Genomic DNA, 27,860 nt, shown 5'->3' on the forward strand with positions numbered 1-27,860 from the left:
TCACATTAATAACTCAAGAAAGACAACTTCTTGACCACCATACAGAACTGTCGGTTTACATTGCATTTTATTTTCGATGGTCTCATCCTCATTTCGATTCATCCTAGTTTCGTGGACAATGCACTACGATGAGATTTCAAGTTGAGGAAATATTTCTGTCATGCATTTGAGAGTTTCCATTTCGCCACAAATCACAAGATTTCGTGATGAAATAACTCTCAACATTAACAAAATATAGCTGAAGGATTGCTGAATCATCAAAAGGGAGAGTCTTACTTCTGAGAGTGTAATTAATTTGACCATTAAATTTTTTAGCAGAATTAAAAAGAATTGTATCCGTATGAAAATAAGTGTTTTATAGATACTAAAACATTTTAAAGTCCTTTGCATTTAGATAAGAATTTCAGAGGAACATTTCTTAGAAAGCTATTTGTGGTTGTCTTTTATCGAATATCAGTAAAGCATTTTAACACATCACCAAATCATTACCAAATATTAACCAAAACCCTATTTTAATATACAATAATAAGGCGAAAAGTAAACAAAAAGTATTTTTTATTATACAAATATTTACAAAATTATTTACAATCAAAGTGATATTATTTCACCTGAATAACATTTTAGCCAGGATAAGACAAATATTGTTTCTAAAAAAAATACAAAATAGTTTATTTATTTCATCTTTTTTTCATACAAAAATTCTATTTTAGAACAAATGAAAAAGAATTTGCTAAAAAGCTCAAATAATACTAAAATTTAGGAAAAAAATAGGTCAACAATAATAGTCCTATAGTAGTTAAATTTCAAATAAACGTTTAAGAAAATTAATTAAATAATGTTTAACGTTTAATAATGAATTGTAAAAAAAAAACATACGGTTATGTGATAAAAGCATTTAATTAAATGAACTGATGGCATTTGATTTTTTAAAAGATAAAAAAAAATCTGAAACAAAAATATTTAAATGGAAATTAATAAATATCACAATCATCAAGTCATTACATAGTGAAATAAACATAAAATACAAGGATCATGCTATTTTTCAAAGACTGCATAGAGCATTCGAAGAAGGGATTTGTTTAGTCGTAATGCGCATTTATCTTGGCTCGGTTCTTCTTGACAGTTAAAAATAATTTTAGTCAAATTTTCTTTTGCTTATTATAGCTGTTACTTGCTGTTATTTCTCATAAAGTGAGTACACATTTTCAATTGTTTTTTTTTTATTAATATTTTCGAAAAATATCGATAAATGAATTCGGTTTTATCGATTTTAATAATCATAATTTGAAGGAGGGAAAAATCACAGTTGTCAGAATACTTGCAGAAAAAGGAGTCTTAACAAGAGCACCAATGTTTTTTTTAAAAAAAAAAATAAAACTGCCCAAGCCAAATAATAAACTGAAGGGCAAAGAAAAATAATTCGATTGACTATCATGAAATAACCACGCTTAAAACCGTTCTCCACGCATAAAATAATAAAAAATTCAAGTGAATAATAAGCTATTTTTCTTTTTCAATTGATATGAAATCTTAAAATTTCGTAAAATTAGTTTAGTCGACATCTAGTCAGTCCCTTGAATGCTGATAATAAAGATGGCCTAAAATGACAAAATGAAGAAAAGACACACTTTTTTGAAAGGGAAAAGCATTTATGATCTAATTTTTCAATATTTTTAAATTTAGTTTAAAATATATATAGTATACATAAACAATTCCGTGCATAGTTTACGAGTACTTACTGAAATACCGTCACTGGGGAACATATTTGTTTTTAAATTTTGCTTTCTATGTTTTTTAAATTCCTAAATACTAAAATGTGATTAAAACAAATTGTCTATTTTGGTTTCATCTAGGTTTAACCCTAGATTTGCAGTTTGGAAACGCCTAGTTTATTATTTTTTTTTCATATAATATTACCCCTTTTTACTTTTTAAAATACTTAAGTAATTTTTTTTCAGACGTTACGTTTACATTAGTCGTAATTTTCCGGTAGTAAATCTCTAAACAATGCTTCTTTTTTTAAAAAAAATCTATCCCGAACTATCCTTAAATAAACGTGATTTCTTATTCTTCAAACACCTGACTGTACTGTTCTTAAGAGTTGATTTAAAACAATTCAGGAAGTATAAGAGTTATTTGGTTTCTTAGAAGTCGATAGTTCCTTTTATAAGTGCTTAAAAACAGTACAGTAAACAATTTCAACATGAAACACGTATATTAATGTCTTACTTTTTATGTACGTTTTAAATGAAAATGAGTAAAAAATCATTGTTCTTTAAAAAGTTATTTCATAACTCAATTTTCATTTCGATACGGTCATGAGAGTTCATTGCTTGGCAAACAAATTACCATTTACATTAAACAATCTATTTGATCTATTGTTTTTTAGTCACATCAGAAACACAGAGTAATTAAATACTTTCATATCCCAATTGCTTCCACTTTTTGAAGCTAAGACTTTTTATCTAGAACTTTCTTTTTAAATATCAGTGTACTGTTTTTACTAGACACTACAGTTTCTCTTTTTTTCGACTCTTGAGCATATTCGTCTACCGGAACTTCTACGACTTCGATCTCTAAACCATTTTTACCATGGGCTCCTAACTTTTTCAATGTTTCGTGATCCAAAGACTTAATTGCTTCTTCAATAGTTTGTCCATGCTGAATCTCGACTGCTAAAACTGGTTCTCTTCTGTAACCGTTTTTATCAGGGGGTGACACTACCTGGATAAATTTTTGCCCTTCTTGGTTTCCACCATCCTTGGAATATTCTTGACTTGATGTTTGATAGCTTGATGATTGGTGTTGGTAAGCGTTGTCGTCATAACCGCCTTGCTGTTCATACACAGCCGATCGACCATCACCATTTTGATAATCAGATTGTTCGTAGTATCCACCGCTGCTTTTAGAATTTTCTATTTCATACCCAGCTGCATTATGTTCTACTTGGTTTCCTACTTCTTCTGAAATTTGATATCCCCCTGATTTCAATTTGTATGTTTCTGTACCTTTTGGAGAGTGCGCTGAAACACCACCATACTTATCTTCTTCACTGTAGCCATCAGATTGGGAATAAGAACCAGCAGACTGGTAATTGCTGGATGATACTTGTCCATGTCCTTCTTGAGGGGCAATAATATGTTGAATCGCGTCTTTAATTTTGTCTAAATCCCCTATTTGCAAATATTTCAAAAGATCGTGAGGTACTTTGTCCAAAACGTGCAAATTAGGCAGCAAATCTTTAAGATCTTCTTCGCTCAATTTTATCAATTCAGCCTCAATGACGGGTTCTGAAGCAACAGATTTCGGTTTATGCCCCCCTGAACTCTTTGAATGCTGTTCTGTTTGATAAGCGTATTGAGCAAGATCAGGATAACCAATTTCAACATTTTTCGGTGAACTTGCATATTGCACAGGTTGAGGTAGACTAGCTGCTCTATACGGAGTTGAGTGGCTATTTTTACCACCGTATAAGCCTGATGGCACAGGAACTTCAACAACTTGTATGTTTTTCAAATTTAAAACATCCCCAACAGAAGGTAGAATAGGAGCTATTTGACCTACAGAAATTTCTTTAGGAATTATTTGTGGAATTATCGGGCTACTTTTAGGAAGAGAAATCAACTCGTAATGAAGAGATGGCTGATATGGAATACGGCTTTGAGGAATTCGTCCATAATTAGATTTTCTTCCCCTATTCTGTGAATTCCTATGCCTGCTGTAACCTTGAGAACTTTTTCCACCATAGGACTGACCACCTTGAGAAAAGGGGTGAACAGATAACTCCACCAACTCCACAGGTTTGCCACTTTCAAATGGTATATTTAGATTTGGAATAGGAATATCTTTAGCGCGTTGTATAAGATCGTGAAGGTTCTGTATTTGCTTCAAATCAATTTGTGGTAAATCTATAATTTGAGGCCCATAACCTCCTGACCCTCCTCCTCCTCCATAATTTTGCTGTTGCTTCGGTTTTTGAGGTCTCAATCTTTCCATATAGACTGGTATGTTTTTCTTAGGTGTTGTTTTAATCGCTGGTCTCGGATAGTAGCTATAAATATCTTTATGATACGTCGATGGCAAAGCGTGTGAGTAATATCGAGAAGTAGCATCGAAGCTGGTAGGTAGTGCCGACAGGATGTCGTGGTATCGTCCAGTTGGGGAGCCATGGTAATAGGAAGCACCTGACCTCACTGGCCGCCATCCACCAAAGAATAAAAAGCTGTCATCTTGCCTTTTTTCTAGCCGATGGTTCTTCAATGCATCATCTGAATATACTACGTTCCACAGCAATAGAGCATAGATCCAGATTGCCTGAAATAAAATTGTATAATTAGTTTTACAAAAGTTCAAGTAAAAAAGGAAATGGCTGACAAAGAATGTGTCTATAGGATAATTAAATATTGTAATGTGTTTTAAAGCGGAATAAAGCTGATATTTTTAAAGTAATTCCATTTCTGAAATGAATTTTTCATATGATGTTGTTGTTTTTGTTCATTTACCTCGCACTAGAGCTGCACAATGGGCTATTGGCGACGGTCTGGGAAACATCCCTGAGGATGATCCGAAGATATGCCATCACAATTTTGATCCTCTGCAGAGGGAATGGCACCCCCGCTTCGATAACCCGACGACCTGCACGCGAAGTCGAGCACTTTACGGTAGAACAGTTTAACGAGGACCAATACCGCACACCCTCGGTCCCTACGCAGACTGATCCAAGTGGTCACCCACCCGCACACTGACCGCAGCCAGTGATGCTTGACTTCGGTGATCTGATGGGAACCGTGTCTTAACGATCAGTCCACTACGGGACATTTTTCATATGAAAAGAGGAGAACTTAATAATTTAAAGTACTTTTCAGCTCATTTTGCAAAGGACTCATACTGAAGTCTTAATGAGAAATATTTTTGAACTAAATATATTAATTTCAGCCTATTTCTAGCATTTTTGAAGGCTGTTTACTTATTTTTTGAAGTGGTGATGATATTTATAAATATTAACATTTCGGTTTTGCTTGAAAATAGAACGAGAGGCAACTGCTAATATTTTTTTTAGCTGATGTGTATATTAATTAATTAACTAATATTCAGCCCGGGCAGGCAGGAACATAAAAATATTTTGTAGATTTTGGTCTTAGAAAAGCGCAAAAAATTATATATATANATAGAGTTCAGAAAAATAATGTTTCAAAAAACATATCCAAACCTATAGAAAGAGCATTCATAAATCAATATAGGAACAGATTTCCATTATCAAACAAGATGAGATAAAGAAAGGTAAATTATAAGTTCTTCGAAGAAGAAAGACGAAATAAAATTATTGGAAATATTGATTCTATATTTCAAAGGGAAAAATAGTAGCTGTGAACTTTTTGCAATCCCCTGCCCCGAGTGGAACGCGAAAGATTTTATTAAGCAGAATAAATGTATAAAATACTTGAACCGATTTAGAATAGAAAATTTATACTTTTTTTATAAAATATAAGAATCAATCGGCTTTGGAGAAAGCTTTGAATAGATTAATAGATTTCATAGGTCAAGCCTTTATGTGCTATATATATATATATATATATATATATATATATATAATAACATATTCTTTAATTATTGATTATTTGACTCATACAATAAGTCAAATAAATAAATAAACTACAAAAGTCTTGTGGTGGTAAGTACATATATTATTATATTAAATCTATTCCTCATAAAAGACATTCAGCACAGTGTTCGTTTTACTAGAAGATATTTAATGAATATTAGCGGTAGAGCTGGGTGATAAAAGTAAAATAGAATGCGAATATTATAGTATTTATTTATCTGCCTACTTTAATATTGAACTCCCGTTAATAGAGATAACAATATCATCGTGTAACGAGCATTATCAATCAATAAAAAAATTGCCAAATTAATTTAATTGCAGAAATATTTTAATCTATCGTAAATATCTATATTTCGAGGCCATACATTGGAATATTAAAATTCATAAATCACCTAGAACGAATAATGTCATATTTTTTACAATTTTCGAAGTTTAAAAACTCTTAATTACGAGACACAAATCTGAAAACATTCCCGTACGTAACCTTTTTTTCTTTAGTTTTTTGCTACAAATAAAAAATCGGCGGATATCAATAGCAACCTGAGTGTAGGCCATCTATTTTAAACCCACGCTAACTCCCCAATTCTGCCTCCAACACAAAACCAATAATTTTAATTTGTGGAAGAAGCGGTTAAAATCATAGAAGCTTCTCGAATAACTTCCTTTTTCCTCTTGAAGAAGGTTCATAAAAGTCAATCGGACACACCTGTAGGGTATGGAACGTAAATCACAGAACTAACAAAAAAGGAAACGCAGATGCTCCGTTACCTGCGGTGGGAAGATTCGTATACATACCTGGTTTCCTACAAGACGCTATTACGGGCACGTGATTTGTCTTGCTTTTAGCTCAGTCTGATCAATTTTATGCATAGCAAATGAGCAAAGCGTTTAAGCTGATGCAAAAGCGTGCAGATTTTATTAAACTGGTTTGAGGAAATGTATCTGTTATGTTTTGTTTTTGCTATCAGAGGAAATTAAACTTTATGATGTCTTGGCTTTATTTAACTAGAGAAGAAGAAAAAAAACTACTACTTTGTATGCATGCATTCTTAAATAGGTCATTGTCACAAAGTAATAATTTTACATAATACGTTTTTTTACACACTTTGAAGAATTTAATACTTTAGCAAGCTAATTTAAAAACACCATTTATTAGTTATTTATTAATTAGACGATTCTAAAATGATTTGTAACGATATTAACAAATTTACTACTGATAATCCTATGAAGTAAAAAAGCCTACTTTTGAAGTATTGAACAGAAAGGAAGAGATTAAGAAACTGAATATCAGTTTCTGGCTCCTAAGATATTCAAAATTTTTTTTGTTGAGAAAATTGGAAAATTTAGCTTAAAGTTTTAAAACAAAGGATAACCAAATGCAATTTTTTTACTGGCATAATTTTGGTAATAATTTTAATTCCCTAAAATGGGTTTTTAGCGTGTCTAAAAACGAAAGAGAAGAAAAATTAATTTTTCAAAGTAAACGTGTCTTTTTTTTTATTCCAACAACTTCCCTTCAAAACGTGGTGGTAGAATATATTTTCAAATTGCAGTGATTTTTCATATTTTCAGGGTTATATTCATTTGAAAAAAATACATTTTGTCCCTAATTCCGTAATTATTTCATTGTCTAAAAAAGAATATTTAAGATTTGTCCTTGAAGCTATTAAGATAACTTTCTAATACGTAAAAATCAGATTATTAAATCAAAATCATCAATCAATGACATGTTCCGTTCTTTTTTACGTTGCACTATATGCATCAGGCAATAAAATAGTCTGAAAAGATTAATAATAATACTATCAATTGGTTTTATAAGAGCAAAATATTTTTACTCTTATGCAAAACACCATGCATCTGCTAATTCAAACTTCTGCCTAAAACTATTTATTTACTAAGAAATCAACCAAGATAATAATTTTTTCTAAAAATAATCAAATTAAGGGAAAAATCAAAATTATTTGAACTGCCAAATACTTGTAATGCTTCACCAATTAATCGGATTAAAAAAAATTTACATTTAGTCAAATTAAATATTCTTAAAAAGAACAGAAAGAAGAAAAATAGAATTTTTATACGGTTCATCCCTAATTCGAAAACAAATTTTAATACTTACTTCCTATTCAAAATATTTCAAAAAGTTAGAAAATATTTAAGCATTAGAGATAGTATTATCGGCAAACCATATAACACTTTAACAATATATATGGACATTATTAGCAAATTTAATTTTATAATATTTAAATATTATATTCATATATATTAATGCATTAATGACATTAATAGTAAATTGCATAAATGGCAAGTTTTATATTACTTCAACATTATTAATATAAATTTTTATAGTAATTTAATAATATTAATAATTATTTTTTGAACATTTTAATATTATAGACATTATTAATAGCAAGTTTCACAACTATTTAATATTACGGGCTTAGAGCCTTAAGTCTTTAAAAAATTTAGTTATTAATGCTATTTTTTAGATTGTATGTTCGATTGCAAAATTCCATCTTATATAACAGACAGATGGTATTGTTTATAATTTATTCCATTCTTCATAAATGTTCGACTGACCCCAAAAAACGCTAAAAATGGCGCTGGGTGAAAGAATAGAAAGCTTTTGTCATAGGGGATGAGACAAATTACATTTTTCACAAAGACACCATTTAAATAGAGTGGGCGCCTGTTATGAGAAGACAAAATACATGAAGAATTTCTTTTATAAAAAATAAACACCCTGATGAGAAAACAATGACCAGCATACTAAATGCTTTCCGTCTTTTAAAGGAAGTCATTTATAATAGCTAGTCATACTGGTAAGGTACACGAGAAAATATTTATCGCGCTGAATAAATTTGCATAAATTTCATGCAACACTGACAAATAAAACAAATATTTGATTTTTTGCTTAATATTATGTATTGTTTTCTAGTTTCATTTTACAATACAAGACAGACAATGAAACAGTTATGATTAGTTATGATATATTTAAATATTAAAAAAATAAGGTCATTTTTTTCTTGGGTGTTATTTCTTATTGGTCAGTCAAAGGATTCACAATTGTTTCTACCGGGAAAATTTATAAACAATTATCAAATAATATTTTTAACGTAGTTGCTTAAACAATAAAAATTAAATTTGTATTAGTTAATTAATTAACGTTTAAAAGTGTATTAACGCCTTGATTCCTTTTTTTCAATGCAATAAAATAAAAAATAAAATTTAAGAGCCACATTTTTCAAATAAAGTAAAAGGTGAAAATAACTATCTCCTGTCACAACTGAAATAAAAAACGTAGAGATCATCACTTTCGTAAGACGTAGGGGGATTTTCGGTGGTGATAGGTGACGTGCCCTACGTTTTTCATTTTTGTTATAATGAAATAGAATTATTTTACCTTTAAAGTCCACTTGAAAAAGGTTTTTAAGAATTTGATGTAATTTCATTATTACTTTTTTCTTTTTAGTTTTTGTATATTAGTTCGTTTACGTCAAAAAGAGGTCGAAGTTTTATTTGGAGACAAAGGGAAGAAAAAATTTGGTTACGATATTTAGGAATAAATTGTATTGTGCATTGTCATTAGGCATCGAGCTAAATTTGAAATTTGAATACTTTAGCCATCCGGAAAGTAATCAAAATGACGATTAACGATTGTTTATATTTGGAAATAAGCTCTGTTGTATAGGTCAGAAAGCTATAGAAACTAATGTTGTCAGCCAGTTTAGAGATCCAGTTAAAATTTGAGCATTCTAGTTAGTCGGGAAGAGGTTGGAATTTTGATTAACGATTGATTTTTTTACGATAATATAGCGTTAAACTTCTGTAGTAGTCAAAACGATTTAAAATTGCACTGTCATGCATCAATGAGCATGCATCAGAAATTTAAGTGCTCAAAATATTGCGGAAAGTGGTCGGCAGTCTGATTGATGATAAATTCCTTTTACGATGATTTCACCATAAATTCTGCTTGAAGAAAACTGGAAATTTTCCGTTGTCATCAAACATAGAATCATTAGATAATCGGAAAGTAATCCAAATTTCGACGAAAATATTTCAACATTCCACAAAAGAAAACTTATTAATAAAAATTTAGCAAGAACAAATGCTTATTAAAAATGTTTGTAAGGAAGCTTTAAGCTAAAAATTCCTTACCGGTAATATTCACGGTTGATGATGATTGTACAGCATGAAAAGAATTCTCACAAAGATTTTTTGATAATCGTATCACACACATTTTTAGGATAATCATAACAATTATTGAAACACTTTTGGTGTTGACACACAGTGTTTTGAGGACCTAACCTTAAATACACTTATTAAGGCAGACGGTATTTTAAAATACGAAATCAGACACAACTTTCTTTGATGAAACATTCCTTTCTTTCGGCGGATTTTGATTCTTTTCCCTCAAAATATGGGGAAGAGGTAATCGAAAAACGTATGAATTTTTGATTATTTTATTCATTTCTACTTCTTTATCTCATTTTCCTCTTATTCAAATTCATTCTTTTTTAAAAATAAAAAAAATTTCCATCGAAATGGAAGGGTGCAAGCAGTTTGCTCTGGAAACAGCAGAAACTTAGTAAAAAAAATCTATCACATTTTTATTTACACCTTCATAATTTCTCATAACTTATAATTTTGTATGTTAATTCACAGCATGAAATTTTAAGCGCCATGCGTTTAGCAAACAAACACACTCACGAAAAAATAATGAAATTAGAATGCCACTTTTAATATTAGAAAACTGCTGTAGTAAAAAAAAATTTAATTTTTAATTTTATCATTCTGTAATAAAACCACAATACGGGAGAAATACAGTGATGTAGTCTTGAAAATAGTCTTGCAAAAATATATTGTTTAGAGCTAGAGCAATTTCATCATTATAAAAAGTGAAGTATAAAAGTTTCGATACTTTTGGATGCACCAGAACTAATAGAATTAATGTAAAAATTAAAATATAGAAATAGTAAAAATATAGAAACGGTAAACAATTGTAGCGGCAATTCTATACCTATGTTCCATAGCAAATCAAGTAATATCAATTTAAGTGTCTCATTTTCTTCAAATGAATAATAAAACAGATTCCATCTTTGTTATCCATCTTACTCCATCTTTGTTAGAAAGAAAGACGCATTTCCTTATTTAAAAGAAGATTTAACATAGCATAAATAGTTAAGGAAACCATATCTTCAAGGAAAAATTCTGATTCTGATGTTTTACCTTAAGGCAACGACGACCACATCTTCCGTCAGATTCAATATATTACGACAGCTAAGGAAGAACGTTTCTGTTACAACTCATTTTATTTTTAACTCATTTTGCGGTGATATTAAAATATTTTTATTATATATATTATTATCATTGCTTTACATTGCTACTATTATCATTGCTTTACATTGCTATTATTATCATTGCTTTACATATGATAATAATAGCCATAATATATTTATTTTCAGCTAAAATGCATATTTAAAATGAGTTAGTTCAATTATTAACTAACTGTTAATGATTTCATTTTATTATGTAAGCGTAATGTAAAATATTACAAATTATTGAATGTATTGCAAACGTACGTCAAAGAATTCCTGTTGGTTGGACACCTTAGATCAAAAATAATAGTAGTTGGGGCCTAATATTTCAATAAACATATTTTTAATATATTTTTATCAGTGTCTTTTTAAGAACGAAAGAAGAAGTACAAAACATTGTAAAGAAAACAACTATTTATTCTTATACGTTTGAAACTTGTTTTAACTCTATTTAAAAAGAAAAGAACAATTATTATTTTTCCCCATAAACAATCGCATTAATTTCTTCAATTTTCATTAAAATTTGTCATCTCATGTAGAAACATTTACAGTAGATCATCATCCACAAGTTGAATAGAAACTTAAACAGATATCAAAACACTAGAGGTTAATATTCATTTCCTTTTAAAACTACTACATTGTTGTAAAGCTTTCAAACAAGTTGATACAAAGTTTATATCTAAATAAAAATTTAAAAGAAAAAACTCATTTTTTACAATGATCTTGAAAAAAAAAAGCGCTAAACGATAGAGTCAGCGTTATTTACGTGTGATGCATTACCTGTCATTGAGTTCAAAAACAAGAATGATAAAAATCGTGATCAGGGATCCGATTAAGAATTTAACAATACCTCACCTTAAATCTAAATAGTGAAAGGGATGAAAATAGCATGCATCATTTAAAGATGAACAACACCTTGTTTTTGTAGGTCATCAGCGGAATAAATATTGCAATAAGTCTCTCAAGTATTATAAGAAAATTAAGTAGACATATATGGTGAGTAAAAATAAATTCTATTCTGTCTTAATCAGTCAGTGTTTAATTACTTTCGTAATCTTTTTAAAAATCATACCTACGTTTAAATCGGGGATCATATATTCATTTCTACGAAATTTCTTACATGCAATTTATATATATATATATATATATATATTTTTAANCTAATATTATATATATATATATATATATATATATATATAAAATTTCTACCCATATGAAAAAAGGTAGTTAATTGTGTACTTTTTAATTATTTTAAATTTCTAGAATTTTTTGTTAGCATAAAATAATAAAAATATAATAATAAAATAGGGTTTGCGCATGTGTCCGTGTGTGTCACACTTATATTTTCAAAACTGTTTTGGTTAGAGTTCTTAAATTTAAACATGCGGTTCATGGCAATTTTAAGGCATGGTCCAAAAAATCATTCTCAAATTTTAATTAGTAAGTTCGGGACGAATGTACGAAACATTAATGTTAATTTTTACGAAAGACTTGATTACAACTTAGTTTTTCTTCCTTTCCTTTCTTTTCCTCTTTCTTTCTACAATTCATTATTTTTTTTTAGTTATTTAAAAGGCTAGAGTTACTTCATCTAAGGCTTGCCTCGCTCACCAACCCACGTAATTGCTGCAGATTCAGCATTGTTTTTTTATTTAATTAATGTCAATATTTTCCACAAAAATAACGAGCATTATTTTTATAAAGCAAACAATCATTGTAGGTTTATATAAAAGCATTTTGTCAATATGTTAATTGTAATGAAATGAACGATTACCAGGATCTGAAAAATAAACATCCCTATTTAAAAAAGAATTTAATGAAAGAAATGCGGATTGTATGACCCAATAAAAGAATGAATAAGCAATTTTACTCGTTAATGAGTCTTATAACAGTTTAAATAGGGAACGTTTTCTTTATCTATCTTTGCTCTAATGTTTCATTTTTCCTAAAATCTCTAATGTTTTATTTTTATTTTTCAAAATATTTTAAATGTTAAGGAATAAATCTGACAACATGTAATCTCTCTCATTAGTTACGTTTGATATCAAATCAAGCAGAAGCTTATAAAATAAAGATCTTAAGAGATGAAAATAAATTTTTCTTCTAATATAAATAGTCAATATTTAAAGAAAAAAACTGAGAAAAATCCTCATGAAAAAAAGCACCTAAAATCCCGATAACTTTTAAACAAACTTGCAGTCTAAAAAAAATAAAAACTTGTGTTAGGTTAACGAATGGAGCGGGCTCTTTCAGCATGCCAAACTTCACTCCCTCTGGGTAGCACATCGACTTGCATGTTATTTTTTACAGCAAGTTTAATAGCTAATAACTATTGAACTTTGTATGAAACGCCATTTTTTTCAATCTTTCCTACTCCCTGTACACTGTTATTCGACTCACTATCGTAATTTCAAATTTTTAAGACTTAATAGTTTTTGCTCAGCGAAACATAATGCGAAAAAGATTTCGCAAAAAGTTTTTAAAAAAATTGAAAATTTGCGAAAAACTCGTGATAAGTTCATAAATAAATATGAGCCTTTCAGAGTGCAAACTCAGTAGAGTGGACCACATGCCATTTTTAAAGGTTAATAATTCTCGATTTGTAGATTGTTATTATTTTTTTATAGCAATACTTCTAGATTTTTTGACTCATCTTCGTAATTTCAAGTTTCTAAGTCTAATAGTTTTTGAGACGCAAAACAAAGTGCAACGTAAAGTTCAGTATAGTTTGTCTACGGTAAAAACTCCCCCCACCACAAAATCTGAGAACGGCTGCTATGGAAACAAGAATAGCGCATTTAAGAGAGGGTAGCTAATCTTCATTCTAGGGCAAACGCAGATGACCGATGAAAAAGATTACCTTTCTTTTGCCGATCTGTGCCGAAACTTATCCTAAACATCGACCCCACTACTGTATTTGAAATAGTCATACCTCGTTACCATAGTGACCGCTACCGGTCCAGACGTATGACTAGAGGAGTTCTTACTTTAGACAAATTCTATCTGAAACAGCAAGCGGCAGGGGGTCTTACGATTTTTTAATACAGAGAAAAAACGTCAGTAAGATCAAATAACTAATCTTGACATCGATGGGAAGACAGCCACTACTCTCATCAGACTAAGAACAAAACATCATAAAAACATGAAAATTTCTACAGATGGGACTAGAAAATATCAAAACTGTGGCAACTGTCTTAGCGTGGAACTGACACCATATCATGTTTTTAACTGCCCTGCAGTCGCTGCAGGCCTTCACCTCTTAAACTACCCCACAGAAAAGGATTTGTATTCTTTTAATGCCATAGAAATAACAAAAACTATTCAAACACACCATGAAATATGATTCAATAGAGGATACGACACCAACCAACCAACTTCAGTAATGTTTGCTAGCTTACCATTCTATTTAATCAAAAAAAAGGAGTTGCAGTGATATTTTACAGCACTCTTTTTAACAGTTATTTATTTTTATTCGTTATATCAAATCATCAAATATGCTTAGGTAAGAACTGTGAATAACATTTGAAAGTCGACATCCATGAATATACTTTTAAAGTTATCTGAAACGATAATCGAACGGAAACGGAATAAACGGTAATCGAAGCAAAACAAATTAAATTATGGAATTGTTCCACTGGAGTAAATTGTGATTATCATGAGTTGCCTGTGAGGAATAACATTTTTGTTGCAAAGTAATATTGAGTGAATTTTAAAAATTGTTTTGACGAGAACTTCTGAAAACATGTTATACTTAATCTAGTGACATAAAATCACCGAAAAGTGCAACAAATAATAATATGTAATAAATAATAAAAATATTTTAGCTGTCTCATATGCTTTTCCATTGCATGTGTGATTGTGCAGTGTTTACTCTGTACGAAGAACAAGTATTCAGTAAGCAAATAATAAAATAAAACTTAATATCATCACAGTGATGTTAGTTTTTTAAAAACTATATTCTCTTTTTTTAGAAAAATAAGCTCACGAAAAAATGGATTTGAAAGTCTACCGCTTGCCCTACTAATACAAGCAAACACGCATGAATTTTTTTCCCACTCGAAAATAGCACAAATGGTTTTTCAAAATATGCAAACTGCGTTATTATGTGATGCTGTTTGAATAGAAATGAATGGTAATAGGAATGTTCAGGATTTTCATAAATCTATTAACCTTTTATGTTCCAACTATAGCATTCATATCATCTACTTATTTTTGAATACCGCTGTTTTCATCTGATAAGTTTTAAGTTCCTGAGAATTCCTCACGCTTGTTTGTTTGTTTTAGCCACGCCTGATTAAATAATGAACACCACAAAAGAATGCATCATTCATCAGCGGCTGTTTCGAGATTTATCTTAGCGCAATACTTGGAATGAAACTCTAAATGCTCAAATATTCTAATTGTTTTAGATAGATAGTTGCTTTTATTTATTTTCTTAATTTGTTTTAAGGGAAGTCAAATGGTAAAAAAGATGGAATATAAATATAAAGGTAGGATATAAATCCTTTTATTCCATAGGATATAAATCCTTTCATTCCATAGGATATAAATCCTTTTTATGCAAATTTAAAATCTCTCTATATTCCCAACTTTGATGTGCAATCAATCCCACATTTTTTCTTATATCCAATCAATAGATCGTCATCTTTGATTATATTTGCAATTTCCCAGCAGTTATTAAGGATTTAATATAGTTGCATTTAGATTTCTTTTAATAAATATGATTTCGTATTTGAATTTTTTCTGACATTTTTTGATGTGGAATAAAATGAACCCGACTGGAATAGTATCTTGGTTTTATGAACCATTTTGAATTTGATGTAGTTTATTAAACATTCATGATTGGGTAAAACACAACAAAATATCGTTTTTATAAGAGAAAAAAATCAATGGATATACAAATGAATAAACATTTCATACAGAAAATACTATCGAAGTGGTGAATAATAGTAGAAATCATTTGCGGATTGATGAACAAAATAAGAATTAGATTGATAAATTAAGTAATAACTGCGTTTATAAATACAAATAGTAATTGGGTTGATAAAATAAATAATAACGTTATTGATAAACTAAATAACAAATGGATTGAAAAGCTAAATTTTATTTGAATTCATGAACTAAATAATAAAGGAATTTGAAAAATAAATAATAAATGGGTGTGAGAACTAAATAACTAGATTGAGGAATGACTTGATTCATAAACTAAATACACATTTCTTTGATTTACAATGTGCTTAACAATTAATTATTCCTAAGCACAATTAACAATTAATATCTTTAAATAAATTGATATAGTTTATATATTCTAAGGAACTTTGGTGACTCACACTTAAGTACAGACGTCATGTTTTATACTTAATATATAACAACAAGCCTGCAACGATAGTCCTTCATTTCCAAGCAGAATCTCTATAGGAGTGGACAGTTTCATATCTTTTACAGGTATAAAGGATGAATGTTGGTGCATACACCAGGTATAACTTATTTCTAATTTCAGAATTTGAAAATCGGAAATAAAGATAATCCTTTTCTAATTATAAAATACATATAAAAGCTTTCCGGCACTTCGAGTTTGCCACACTTTGTATTAATTTTAGTTTTACATTAGTATATTTGATCATTTCTTTCAGAAGTAACGATATTTTGTTTTGCTCGTCGCTGGCTACGAATTTCTTACAATTTTGTTTTGAAAAAAGCCACTGTAGGAAATACCGGGTAAGACCCTACTGACCGGTTGATCCTTAAATTAAAAAGAAAAATAATGTAAGAATGCCGGCCAATGGCATTTTACCTTAGTTACGCAATTTATTTATTTAAAAAAATGAGGTTGAGACCGATAAAGCAGAATACAATTATTGAATTGCAGTTTAAAAAGAGATTTCATTTTAATATTCCGAGAGACAAATCCGAAATTTAACTTAAAAGTTGGAAACTGATGCCCATGGTCTAGAAGTTTCAAGCCATCAAGACTGTCACATTTTTTTTAAAAATATTTTTGTAAGTTAAAGTAATCATTTTTTTAAAACAGACATATAATATTTCAAGTTTTCTGAAATTAATTATTTCCTCAACTTGAAAATTCAATTATTTCGTTTTGCCTCAGATATGTCGACAATCTCTATAATATTTGCACTAAATCCCCATTTTCTCCTCATTTTTTTTTCTAAGAAAAGAATTTAACTAATTCAAACACAACTGATATTTCCTGGTTCTATTTTTGTTTTCTAAACCACGAAAAACCTACGGCAAAGAATGAAATTTGATGAGTTCTCTGCTTCTATTATATCTTCCCTGTTTCTTAAAGAATAGGCGTGTTGGGCGAATAGCACGCGCATATTGTTCTACAAAGGTGTTATCATCTTTGTTTCTATACTGAGGCGGTGCAATTGAACGAACTAATAATGTTATCTTGTAAATGAAAAACAATTTTTGTGTTGTCTATCATCTGTTATTTGTTCGAGAATCAGACAACAAAGAATTGAAATTCGTGCGAGTTGCTTAGAAAGAAAAAAATAGTCTTTGGAATGAAAGAATGTGTGACATTCGTGCCTGGATCAACAATGACTACAATTCCATTTCTTGATTTATGTGTGGTCAATATTTATTAAGATAGGAGATGATATAGGAAAATAATTATTTAGTTTATTTTGATTTAGTGTTTCTTGAAATTGTAAGGCTTGGTTTGTAGGTTAAGTTAATTAATTATATGTCATAACGAAAAATAACTTTCTTTTATTTTTATAAATAAAAATCGTTTCTTTTTTTTAAATTACAACTCGTTAATAGAAAATATGCTTTCAGATTTGAAGAAAAAGGAAGTTTATTATGAAAGGAATAAACAAATTCATCATGTTTTGAATAAAAAGCAGTTTTTAATTTTGTCAGAAGGTTTATGTAATTACACGAAGATAGTGCATTATTTTCCAACTTTTGCTTATCGGAATATACAGTAAAAAAGTAATTGCCGCCATTTTTGGTATTGAGATAAATCAAAATTTTTACAGTGCATATAGTATAATTTTGTAATTATTTTTTCACCGTTACAGCTTTATTTATTTATTCATTTTTTGTGGTCTTGTTCGATGACAGAAGGCTTCTTTTAATGTGCATTTGAATCAATTTCATGACTCCATTGTAAAAATTTTATATTTAAAAAACAAACGCATTTTTAATAATATATTCGAACCAATTTTTTCAAACGATTAATGTTTAGTCAATTTTATATAATTTTTTCCCTAATAGAAACAATTCTTCACTCAAAAATGTATTTATAACAGTAATCGAGAATGCATATGTAACAATTTTACATTTTAGTTACCAATTCATATTAAGTAAAGTGTAGTTTTCAAGCAAAAATTATGTAAAATTGGCAAAAGAACAATGGTTTTAAAAAACTAATATAGTTAAAAACTATATAAATATACTATATAAGTATAAACTTGCTTGTTTTTTAAACGAAATGTTTTTTCAATGAAGCTATTAAATTAGTTCTAATGCTTGTGAAAGTATAAGTTCTCAATAAGCAAACAGAGAGAAAACTGAATAAATAAATTCTAAAAAAACTATATTGGTGAAAAAGTTAATACAAAATGTAACAATATAACACTGTAAAAAATTTTAGTATGTCTCAACACCAAAAATAGTGGCAACTACTCTTTTTTACAGTGTATTAAAACTTTTATTGAAATGCTCAGTTTTGTTTGTTGGAATGTCAGGGTAAACTTATTTTCATAATGGGTTCACATTTTTATGCTGTTTAAAATTTGTGATGAAAGTTATTATTACGCATCATTTCCTCAAAACAATTTAAATTGATTAAAGCGAAAAAATCTTTACTCGTAAAAGTATAAAATTGTACTAAAAATTAAAACAGCTTTCTATACGAATAATTATTTTTTATTAGATTTTTTTTTAATTATTACCATGGAAGGACCAATAAAGAAAAAATAAATTGGCAAATGTTTCATTACAGCTTAAAACTTATGAAAGTAACTAAAACAGCAGAATAACAAGCAACATTATTATTCGAAAATAACTACAAGATAATAAAAGAACTATGAGAAAAAAGGGCTAAAATTTGAAAAAATTTCAAATTTTTCTAAAAAAATATGAACTTTGAAATTTTTAAAGAAATAATTTAAAGCTTCTGAAATTTTGTAATCATTAAATTTCAATTTTTTGATTTAAAAACATAAAATAATTCCGATTTTATCAATTATTATACATTTATAATATACATTTATAATATACATTTATAATATACATTTATAATATACATTTATAATTATAATAATTATTATACATTTATTCCTACCTAAATTGGCTAAATACAAAAAATGTATCACAATGGAAATTTGAATGGATCTCTTTCAGTTATTCAAGAGGTATCATGGACGGAAAACAATTACCGTACTATATGGTAATGACGATTCTAGTAAAGAAAAATCGTAATTTTGATTAATAAAATTAAAATATGCGGTGTTTAAACCATTCATTTTGGTAATTTTTCCATTAATATAGTAATAGTTTACCGAATATTTTGATTTTCGAAATTATAATTCTTTTTACTACTTTACAAAATTGAAAAATAAATTAACCGAATAAATGGTTTTTATGCTGAGCTCTAAATGTATTATGATAAAATTTCCATATCTCACCGCATTTACCGAATTTCATTACATGTTATAAAATTATATTATATTTTTAATTTTACAGAAATGTTTACCAAAAAGTTTCGGTGAAAATTACTGAGATTTTTGATGCTCCCATAGATCCAGAAATATGGTCATTTCTGTCATATGCTAGCGTTTTTAAACATACAATTTTCCTTAGTGTGCTTGCAAAAAAATTATTTTGGGAGAACAAGAAGAACAAAAACAAAATTCATCTTATTGATCATTGATCACAGCAGTAGTTGGCCAATTATCAACAGTTCAACTAATTTTCAACAGTAGCCAATTATCAACATTTCAACGATTGAAATCTCTTAAAATAGAAATATTTTTTAAACTTATATAGGTAGGTATATCCTTATTCACTTAATTATAGTACTCTTATGCTGTCTTTTTCTAAGAATATTCGCAATTAATTGAAGTACCCGTTCACTGACGACGATGCTCTTCCAACTCTTCCTTTCATATTTGTCTTGTATACTCGTTTTTCAATTCATTGAAGTACCGTTTACTGAGGATAATTCTCTTGCAACTCTTCCTTTCATATTTGTCTTGTATACTCTTTTCGCAATTCGCTTCTCCTCCAACTCTTCGTTTCATATTTATCTTGTATAATTGGTTCGCAATTCATTGAAGTAGTTTAGTTTTTGAACCAAAAAGTTAAAATATAAATTTGCTATTTTGCGGAAAAGCCACACTCCAAGAGGCATAGTTTCCCGACCAAAGCCTTGGATAAAATGCATTTAATTATGAAATAAATTTGATTTTTGTTCCTTTTTTTGAGTCATTGGAATGTTAGTAATCTCTTATAGTATTAGATGATATTCATCTTATTGTAATTATTTAACTACAATCAGATAAAAAAAACAAGTTTATAAACGCTAAAAATAAGCTTTAATTTCAATGCAAGTTCTATTTGTAAATAAACTGCTATATTCATCATCAATTAAGATTTTAAAATAAAAGTAATTATAAATATTTAAACACAGACAACCATGCATTGTCATAAATGAGTTTATCATAAGGTGTAAGCCCCAATACTTCTAAGTAAAATTAACTTCTTAGTTGATTTTTAAATTAAGCAAGATTGATGTATGAAATATGATGTATGTTCATGTATGAAAAGAGAGTTTATTAAGCATTTTCATAAACAATAATACTTATAACAGGACTCAAATTAAGCAAAATAATAGATAAAAGTGGAAGAAGTTATTTAGCACGCTACAAGACAAATGTCCTACAATATTAACAATAGTAAGATATATAGTATACGCACGTTTAGTGGCACAAATTCTCTTTTATAAGCTACTTTGAATTCAACTCAAGACAAGTTGAATAAATTAAATTGATAAGTTGCAAGTATGCGCTTAAATTAATTCAACAATTCCAAAACAAAACTCGTGCACACGCATTTTAAACCACGTTTTTGTCCAAATTAATTACAATAATAGAACAATGGAACAAGTAAAAACTTAGATTAATCTTTTAATATTAAAAAGGATGCTGATTTTATCTAGCTATACATAGATAATATCATAAAATAATAATTACGTCTGCGAAATTGTACTTTTTTAAATAATTGTTACAAGAGATTTACATTTCTAATCTTTAAAATCAGTATAATAAGAGGTTTTCCTTCTATTTAACTTAGTTACAAACGATTTAAACTATAAAATAATTTTTTTAATCATGTTATGAGTATACTCATTAGCAGAACAAGCAGTTCTTTCTTTAAATTTCAAAATGAATTTAAAGAAAATTATATAGTTACTAATAAATTATTTAAATTGTTATTGTAAATTAAAATATGCTGACAACTACGTTAAGACTTTCAGTGTAAAATCAAACGTAAATAATTCTGATAGTCAGAAGGAAAAAAATAACATTTAAATTTACTAAGAAATTGGTTGTAAAAGCGACCACTGTAAAAAATAAAAACTTCTTGTCAAATTAAAAACGCTACATTTAAAAATAGTAAATTTCTCTACACATCGAAACTCTCTCAAAAATTTATCCTTATAACACATCCTTTAAAATAAACACATACATTTGTTTATTAAATGGATAATAATTATTGTCAAATTATTAGATTTTTGTTATTATGTCAATAGTTGTTAAATATTTTTTGCATGTCCTCTACCAAGATGAAATAATAGATTTGAATTTTAATAATACTTAAAACGGAATTTTTTTATTTTGTTTATTGAATCCAAAATAACCTTATTATATGTTAAAAAATAACTTTCATATAGAATAAATTGAAATTTTATTGAATTTTATCATAAAATATTTTAATTAATTTTAAATGTAATGTAACGTTTTTAAAGAAAAACTTAGCATTAAAACCTTGTATCTGATTCTATGTTTTGCTAAGCTAATATAGGCAATTGTTAGTTCCAATTCTCAGTATTGTTATTTTTCCTCTACACAAAGTAATAAAATTATTCTTATGATGGATAATGCAGGAAATAAATAAATATTTCTTTATTTTGTTCATTAATAACAAATTTTTGTCAAAATATATTTGCTTCTTTGATTTATTTCGACAATTTTACGTATATACTTTCTATATTAGAGTTGTTGACACAGCGGAAGCTTTTCATAATAAAGAAACGTATCTGAAACAAAGAATTTTACTTGTTTTCGTTTTGTGTCATTACCTTTAAAAATTAATATCTTTATACATTTATTATTTTTTTATATCGTTTATCTGTTTAAACAGGTTGGAAAAAAATTATTTTCAAACTAAATAAATTTCAGATTATTGGGCTAAAAATTTTTTGAACTAAATACTGTTAAAATTGAATGTGATAAAAATGCCATTGAGATATTTTCCATGAAAGAGATAATAAATATGAAAGAGATAATTTTTTTACGGTATGAAAATAAATGTAACATAAAAAATTCCGGATCAATTTACAAAAAAAAAGTATCGGCACTCAACATTACTCTTTACCATAAAATCCATTTTTATCGGAACAAGTTACAGAACAAAAAATCTGTATATCATCATTTTTACAGGAATAATTACCGTAAAACCACTTAGCCACTCAAACCAAATACATATTACAGTAAAAATTACAGTAAAAATGGATTAAACGGTGACATAGATTTTATGGGATGATACACTCAAAATGCTGGTACTTTTTACCGTAATTGTATCAGAAATTTTTTACTGTGTATTTAAATAAAAATTCCTCAGATTTGATTCAGCAAATTAAATAAATTAGTAAGATTTGGTTTCTCTAAAACAGTTAAATAAAATTTCCTTTAAAAATAAAATATAAATTCTATTCTAATACCATGAGTGCCCTCAAATTTTTAGTGCTTTTATCATTGAACTTAATTTCACAAAATTAATGTAATATAACAGCAAACAGTTTATTTTCATGAAATATTGCTTTGGAATTAATAAAATTCTATTTTTAACACTAAAAGCGAGTCAAGATAGTCCATAAATAAAACGTTACCCATTTTGAATACATTATGATAAATTTATTTATTACGTGCGCACTGTGATAAATTCACGAGAGCGTCAAGCGGATTTCAAGTTCAAGTTTTTGAAATAAACATCAATCATATTTAAAAATAATCATTGTTATGAATACTAAACAAATAAAACCGGTCAGTGGGAGTTATATTTTATGAGTTCACGGTGTAAAGTAAAATCAATCAGTTGAATTAAGAAGATGAAATAAAATACGAAAAGGAGCATTTTAAGTGCAAATTAAATTATTTTAATGCATTCAGTGCCATCTAAAAATTCTTACAATCATGGCTAGACACAAAATTTTATCATTTCTCTTAATTCTTTTGCACTGAATGAGAAATGAATAAAAAAAATTATTATAGAATTATTGTATCATTTCATTCAATTATTGTACCATATTATTTTGTGAAACAATACAAAATCTTCATGTATGATAAGACCTAACATAATATTATGCCAAATGTATAGTTCCATTATTCTGTTATTAGAAAAAAAAATTTATATTTTCTCCTTTTATAGTATATAAATATGTACGTATTCATTCATAGTACATATATATATACATGATACTATAAGGGATAAAAACGTAAACCATCATTCATCAATTGTTCATAATTTTTAAAAAAAATAAATGCTTGTGTAAATATTTAAATGAATGATTTAATTTTTCGAAAAACAAAATCAAAAATTTCCTAGAATTTCTGATTTTAAAACAATTTTAAGTATAAATATATAATTTAGTTTCTGTTTCAAAAAGTAAAATATTTCTATCATATGGTTAAAACCAGCCCAGCTAAGGACCAGCTGGTTAACCCTTCTAAATGTATTAAAAATACAAGTATGCAGAGATTTAAAATTTTATCGACAAAAATTAGACCAATATACAATAATCAGCTTACATTGCAACTATGACAGTGATTTTAAACACAGCTCTTGCGTGTTTGCTTAAGATCTTGTACGTTTGTGAAATTATAGTGATTTAAGAAACAGAGTATATTAGAGAATATGTGAATTAAAAAAGGTTTTATAGCTCAATACTGCATATTTTAATTTTTAAACAAAATATATATATGAATTAGCTAAATGGACCTTTAAAAGGTACCACAATAATTTAGCAATTTTGTTTTTAAATGCGACATGTTGAGGTTTAAACTAAATATTTATTATACTATTCAGCCAAGACGATATTACAATTTTTATTGGTATTAAAAATTGAGAAGTTTATTTTACAGAAATAATACTTTGATCTTTGAATGTAGTATTTATTTAACAATGGGCTCAAATTGAGCTTTTTTTATTTCCTTTTATCAAATATGTAAAATTTTCTTTCTTAAGTGGGAGATTGAAATAAAAATTTGATTTCAGAAAATTGAGCTATATTTTTAATTTTCATAAAATATAATTAATAAATTTTTATATATTTTGATAATTTTACGTTTGGTAATATTACCCATAACATACTCATAAACCGATATATATAGTGATTTTATATTAAACGTTATAATATTTACTGAAGATATTAAATTTGCTCCAATAATTTTATTTGCTTAAGTATTAGTTTGTTTCTAAGCATCATATTTGACATTTTTAAATTGCTTCATGTGAAAAAAAAAATTTCTGAAAAATGTTTAATTGTTTCATGCATTTTTTTTTCTTTTTGAAAATGAATTTTTCATTTGAAAATCAGTATTTGATATGAGTGATGAATTAGTGTAGAATTTTTTCACATAAAGGCAAGCTTTGCTAAATTTTTTTTCTTTCTTTCTACTATTTTATTTATCATAAAATGTAAAAAAAAATATTCTTTAGAGAATGCATGCCACATATTTTGCAATTTTGGATAAAAATTTTAATCATGAAGTGATTTTAAGAAACGCTGTGAAATCAAACTTTAAATTTGTATACAATATACATATTTTCAATTTTCTATTTATGAAGTTAATGATAATAAAAATGTTAAGCATTTCAAACCGTTCAATCATAAACTTTTGATACTGTAGTAGTTTTAACTATTTTGAAAGTAATTCGGAAACATCCATAAAAAGTTTATTTCAAAGTATAAGTGTAACAAATATTTTTATCTAAGGTGTAATTTATTTAATATATCACATTATTTTTCGAAGCGAAATGAAATTTTCAGGCACGGTAAGACTTAACATCATATTATGTCAAATGTATAGTTCCATCATTCATTTATCATGAGGAAAAATTAAATTTTCTTTGCATTTTCAGAGTACATAAAAATGATACTATGAGGAAAAATTAACCAAAAGCACCATTTATCAATTATTCCTCATTTTTAATAAATTACATGCTTGTGTAAATCTTTAGATAAGTGACTTAATTTTTCTAAAAAAAAAAATCATAAATCTATTTTTTGGAATTTCTGATTTTCATACATTTTAAGTAAAAATGTTAACTAGAATAATGTAAATATAAATTACAATGTAAAGGTAAATTACTATATAAATATTGCTGACATATCGTTGAAACTAGCCTTTTTGCTAGTTTCAATGATATACATAGTTACTATTATAAATAATTTAGAAATAAATTCGAAAAACAAGCCTAAAATCTTAAAAACTCTTTCAATATTTAAATTTTGATTTTGTACAAAAACATATATATTTATTTTAAAATTTCAAATATTTCAAAGTATTTCTATGTGTAGTTAAGTTATTGTGTAAAAAGAATCATAAGATAAAATAACTTACAAAATTCAGATACGTCATCTTTAAAATCCTGGGTGCAACAAGATGAATTAAACCACTAAACAGAGACGGAGCTCAGAAATATATCATTCCAAGAGCGTTCGCAAAACTCTAAATTACGAACAAAAGCCGGACAGAAAGTGTTAAGTGTCGAAATCTAAGGAAGCGGAAAAAAACTGATCTACTGTTTCCAAAAGTGGCACATCAACTCATCCTTTAAGACTCCCTGTTGATCTTTTTCATCTCAAAATAAGTTCATATAATTTCAGTGGCAACAACTGGCTAATCCAGTAACCTAGAGAAGAGGGTTGCCAAGTAAAATGACCCCGCCAAGTAACGGACGAAACATTTTAACTCTTTAATGTGGGTCCTATCTAATGACCAACAAAAACAATTGAACGGCCATTAAATTGTATTCATCTTTTTTATTCGTTCTGAATATTCAATTTCAGCAGTGCATTGGCTTAAAAGTAAGTCAGGTTCGTGTAGAAAGCAAAAGGGATGATCGAAAACGATATTATCCAATTGTAGAAAGAATTTAGGATACTTTAAAATGTATACTACTACAGTTGCCTTCACCTTCAAAGGTTGAGGTCGGTTATTGATATATTCTAGATGTTTCATCTCTTTCATGATTTGATGTAAATAAACGAATTAATTATTAAAGTTTGTTATTGATCTCGTTTTTAAACGTGACTCTGTTTTGTCCTAATATTTTGGGGATAATTGCCAACTTCTTATTTTTATTTTATGCACTAAACTATCTAATAGATATGTTGAAACTAAATTTGTCAGTTTGCTTAATTTATAAATTGTTTTGAAAATAATTTATAAGCAAAATCATGTCTTGTTATGTATTTTGTTTCTATGCTACAAAAAGTTCCGGACTAAACGACGATAAAAAGTACTGGCATCCTAGGTGTATCATCCGTAAAATTCCTTTTACCGTAAACATACATAAGTTTAATTAGTGAAGTTTTATACAGTAATTTTTACACTGATATTTATACAATTACAGTGATTTAGCGTTTTTGCAGTAAATATTAATGTATATCAGATTTTTAATATTTTTCTTTTAATGACCGTTTTTGGGAGGTCATAGTCAAAATTTAGATAATTATTAAAATGTACTCTAATTTAGATAATTATTAAAATGTATTTAGATAATGAAATTTAGATAATTATTAAAATGTATTTAGATAATGAAATTTGGATAATTATTAAAATGTAAGGATAATTGCTAACTTTTTTTTTATTTTATGCACGCCTCTATCTAATAGATATGTTGAAACTAAATCTGCCAGTTTGCTTAATTTATAAATTGTTTTGAAAATAGTTTATAAGCAAAATCATGTCTTGTTATGTATTTCGTTTCTACGCTGCAAAAAGTCCCGGATAAAACGACGATAAAGACTGGCATTCTAGGTGCATCATCCGTAAAATTCATTTTACCGTAACATACATTCTCACCGTTAAGTTTTATAGAGTAATTTTTACAGCAATATTTATTCAATTGCAGTGATTCAGCGGTTTTGCAGTAAATATTACTGTGTATCAGGTTTTTGATATTTTTCTTTTAATGACCGTTTTTGAGAGGTCATGGTCCAAATTTAGATAAATATTAAAATGTACTCTAGATCTTGGGCAAATAAATATAGACAAATATTTTGCCCAATAAATGCTTTAAAGTGCCACTTACAATCAAAAATTCCTCCACGAAGGCAAATTTCTCCCAATACTTGATCCAGAAGTTCCCTTGTCTTCGGGATTGTGTTCTAAATTACAATGTTACGGAGTTGAGCATTACTAGTCGTAAATCCAAAGAATTTGGTTGGTTGTTCAACGACGGTTATAAAATAAAAATGTATGGCAAAAATTCCTTTTTAGTTCATCTATATTGAATTATATTTCCTTAACAAGTTTGATAAAACTTCTTTAAATTTTTTTAAATCCTTCAAAGGATGAATTAACGGCCGGGATAGCCTGGTTGGTGGGACACTGGGCCATGTCCAAGAGGCCCTGGGTTCGTTTTCTCCGGCTGAAGAATCCCCGTGTAGTAAATGGTGA

The 27,860-nt window shown here is 28.0% G+C and overlaps 1 protein-coding gene and 1 long non-coding RNA gene across 2 annotated transcripts in view; one reads left to right on the forward strand and one right to left on the reverse strand.

Annotated features, from left to right (window-relative positions):
- Positions 1-538: 538 nt before the first annotated feature.
- On the reverse strand, positions 539-26,237 carry LOC107448799 (uncharacterized). The gene is made up of 2 exons (XM_016064140.4): positions 25,797-26,237; positions 539-4,314 (listed from the first exon to the last, which is right to left on the reverse strand). Exons 1-2 carry the CDS (start codon positions 25,812-25,814, stop codon positions 2,452-2,454), a joined length of 1,881 nt encoding a protein of 626 aa, XP_015919626.1. The 5' UTR covers positions 25,815-26,237; the 3' UTR covers positions 539-2,451.
- LOC107448800 (uncharacterized) overlaps positions 15,253-27,860 on the forward strand; it is a 33,625-nt gene continuing 21,017 nt past the window's right edge. The window contains exon 1 of the long non-coding RNA XR_001584696.3: positions 15,253-15,407. This is a non-coding gene — a long non-coding RNA (uncharacterized lncRNA). The remainder of the gene's footprint in view (positions 15,408-27,860) is intronic.

The sequence above is a fragment of the Parasteatoda tepidariorum genome, chromosome 7, assembly GCF_043381705.1.
Source record: "Parasteatoda tepidariorum isolate YZ-2023 chromosome 7, CAS_Ptep_4.0, whole genome shotgun sequence".
Lineage (NCBI taxonomy): Eukaryota > Metazoa > Arthropoda > Arachnida > Araneae > Theridiidae > Parasteatoda > Parasteatoda tepidariorum.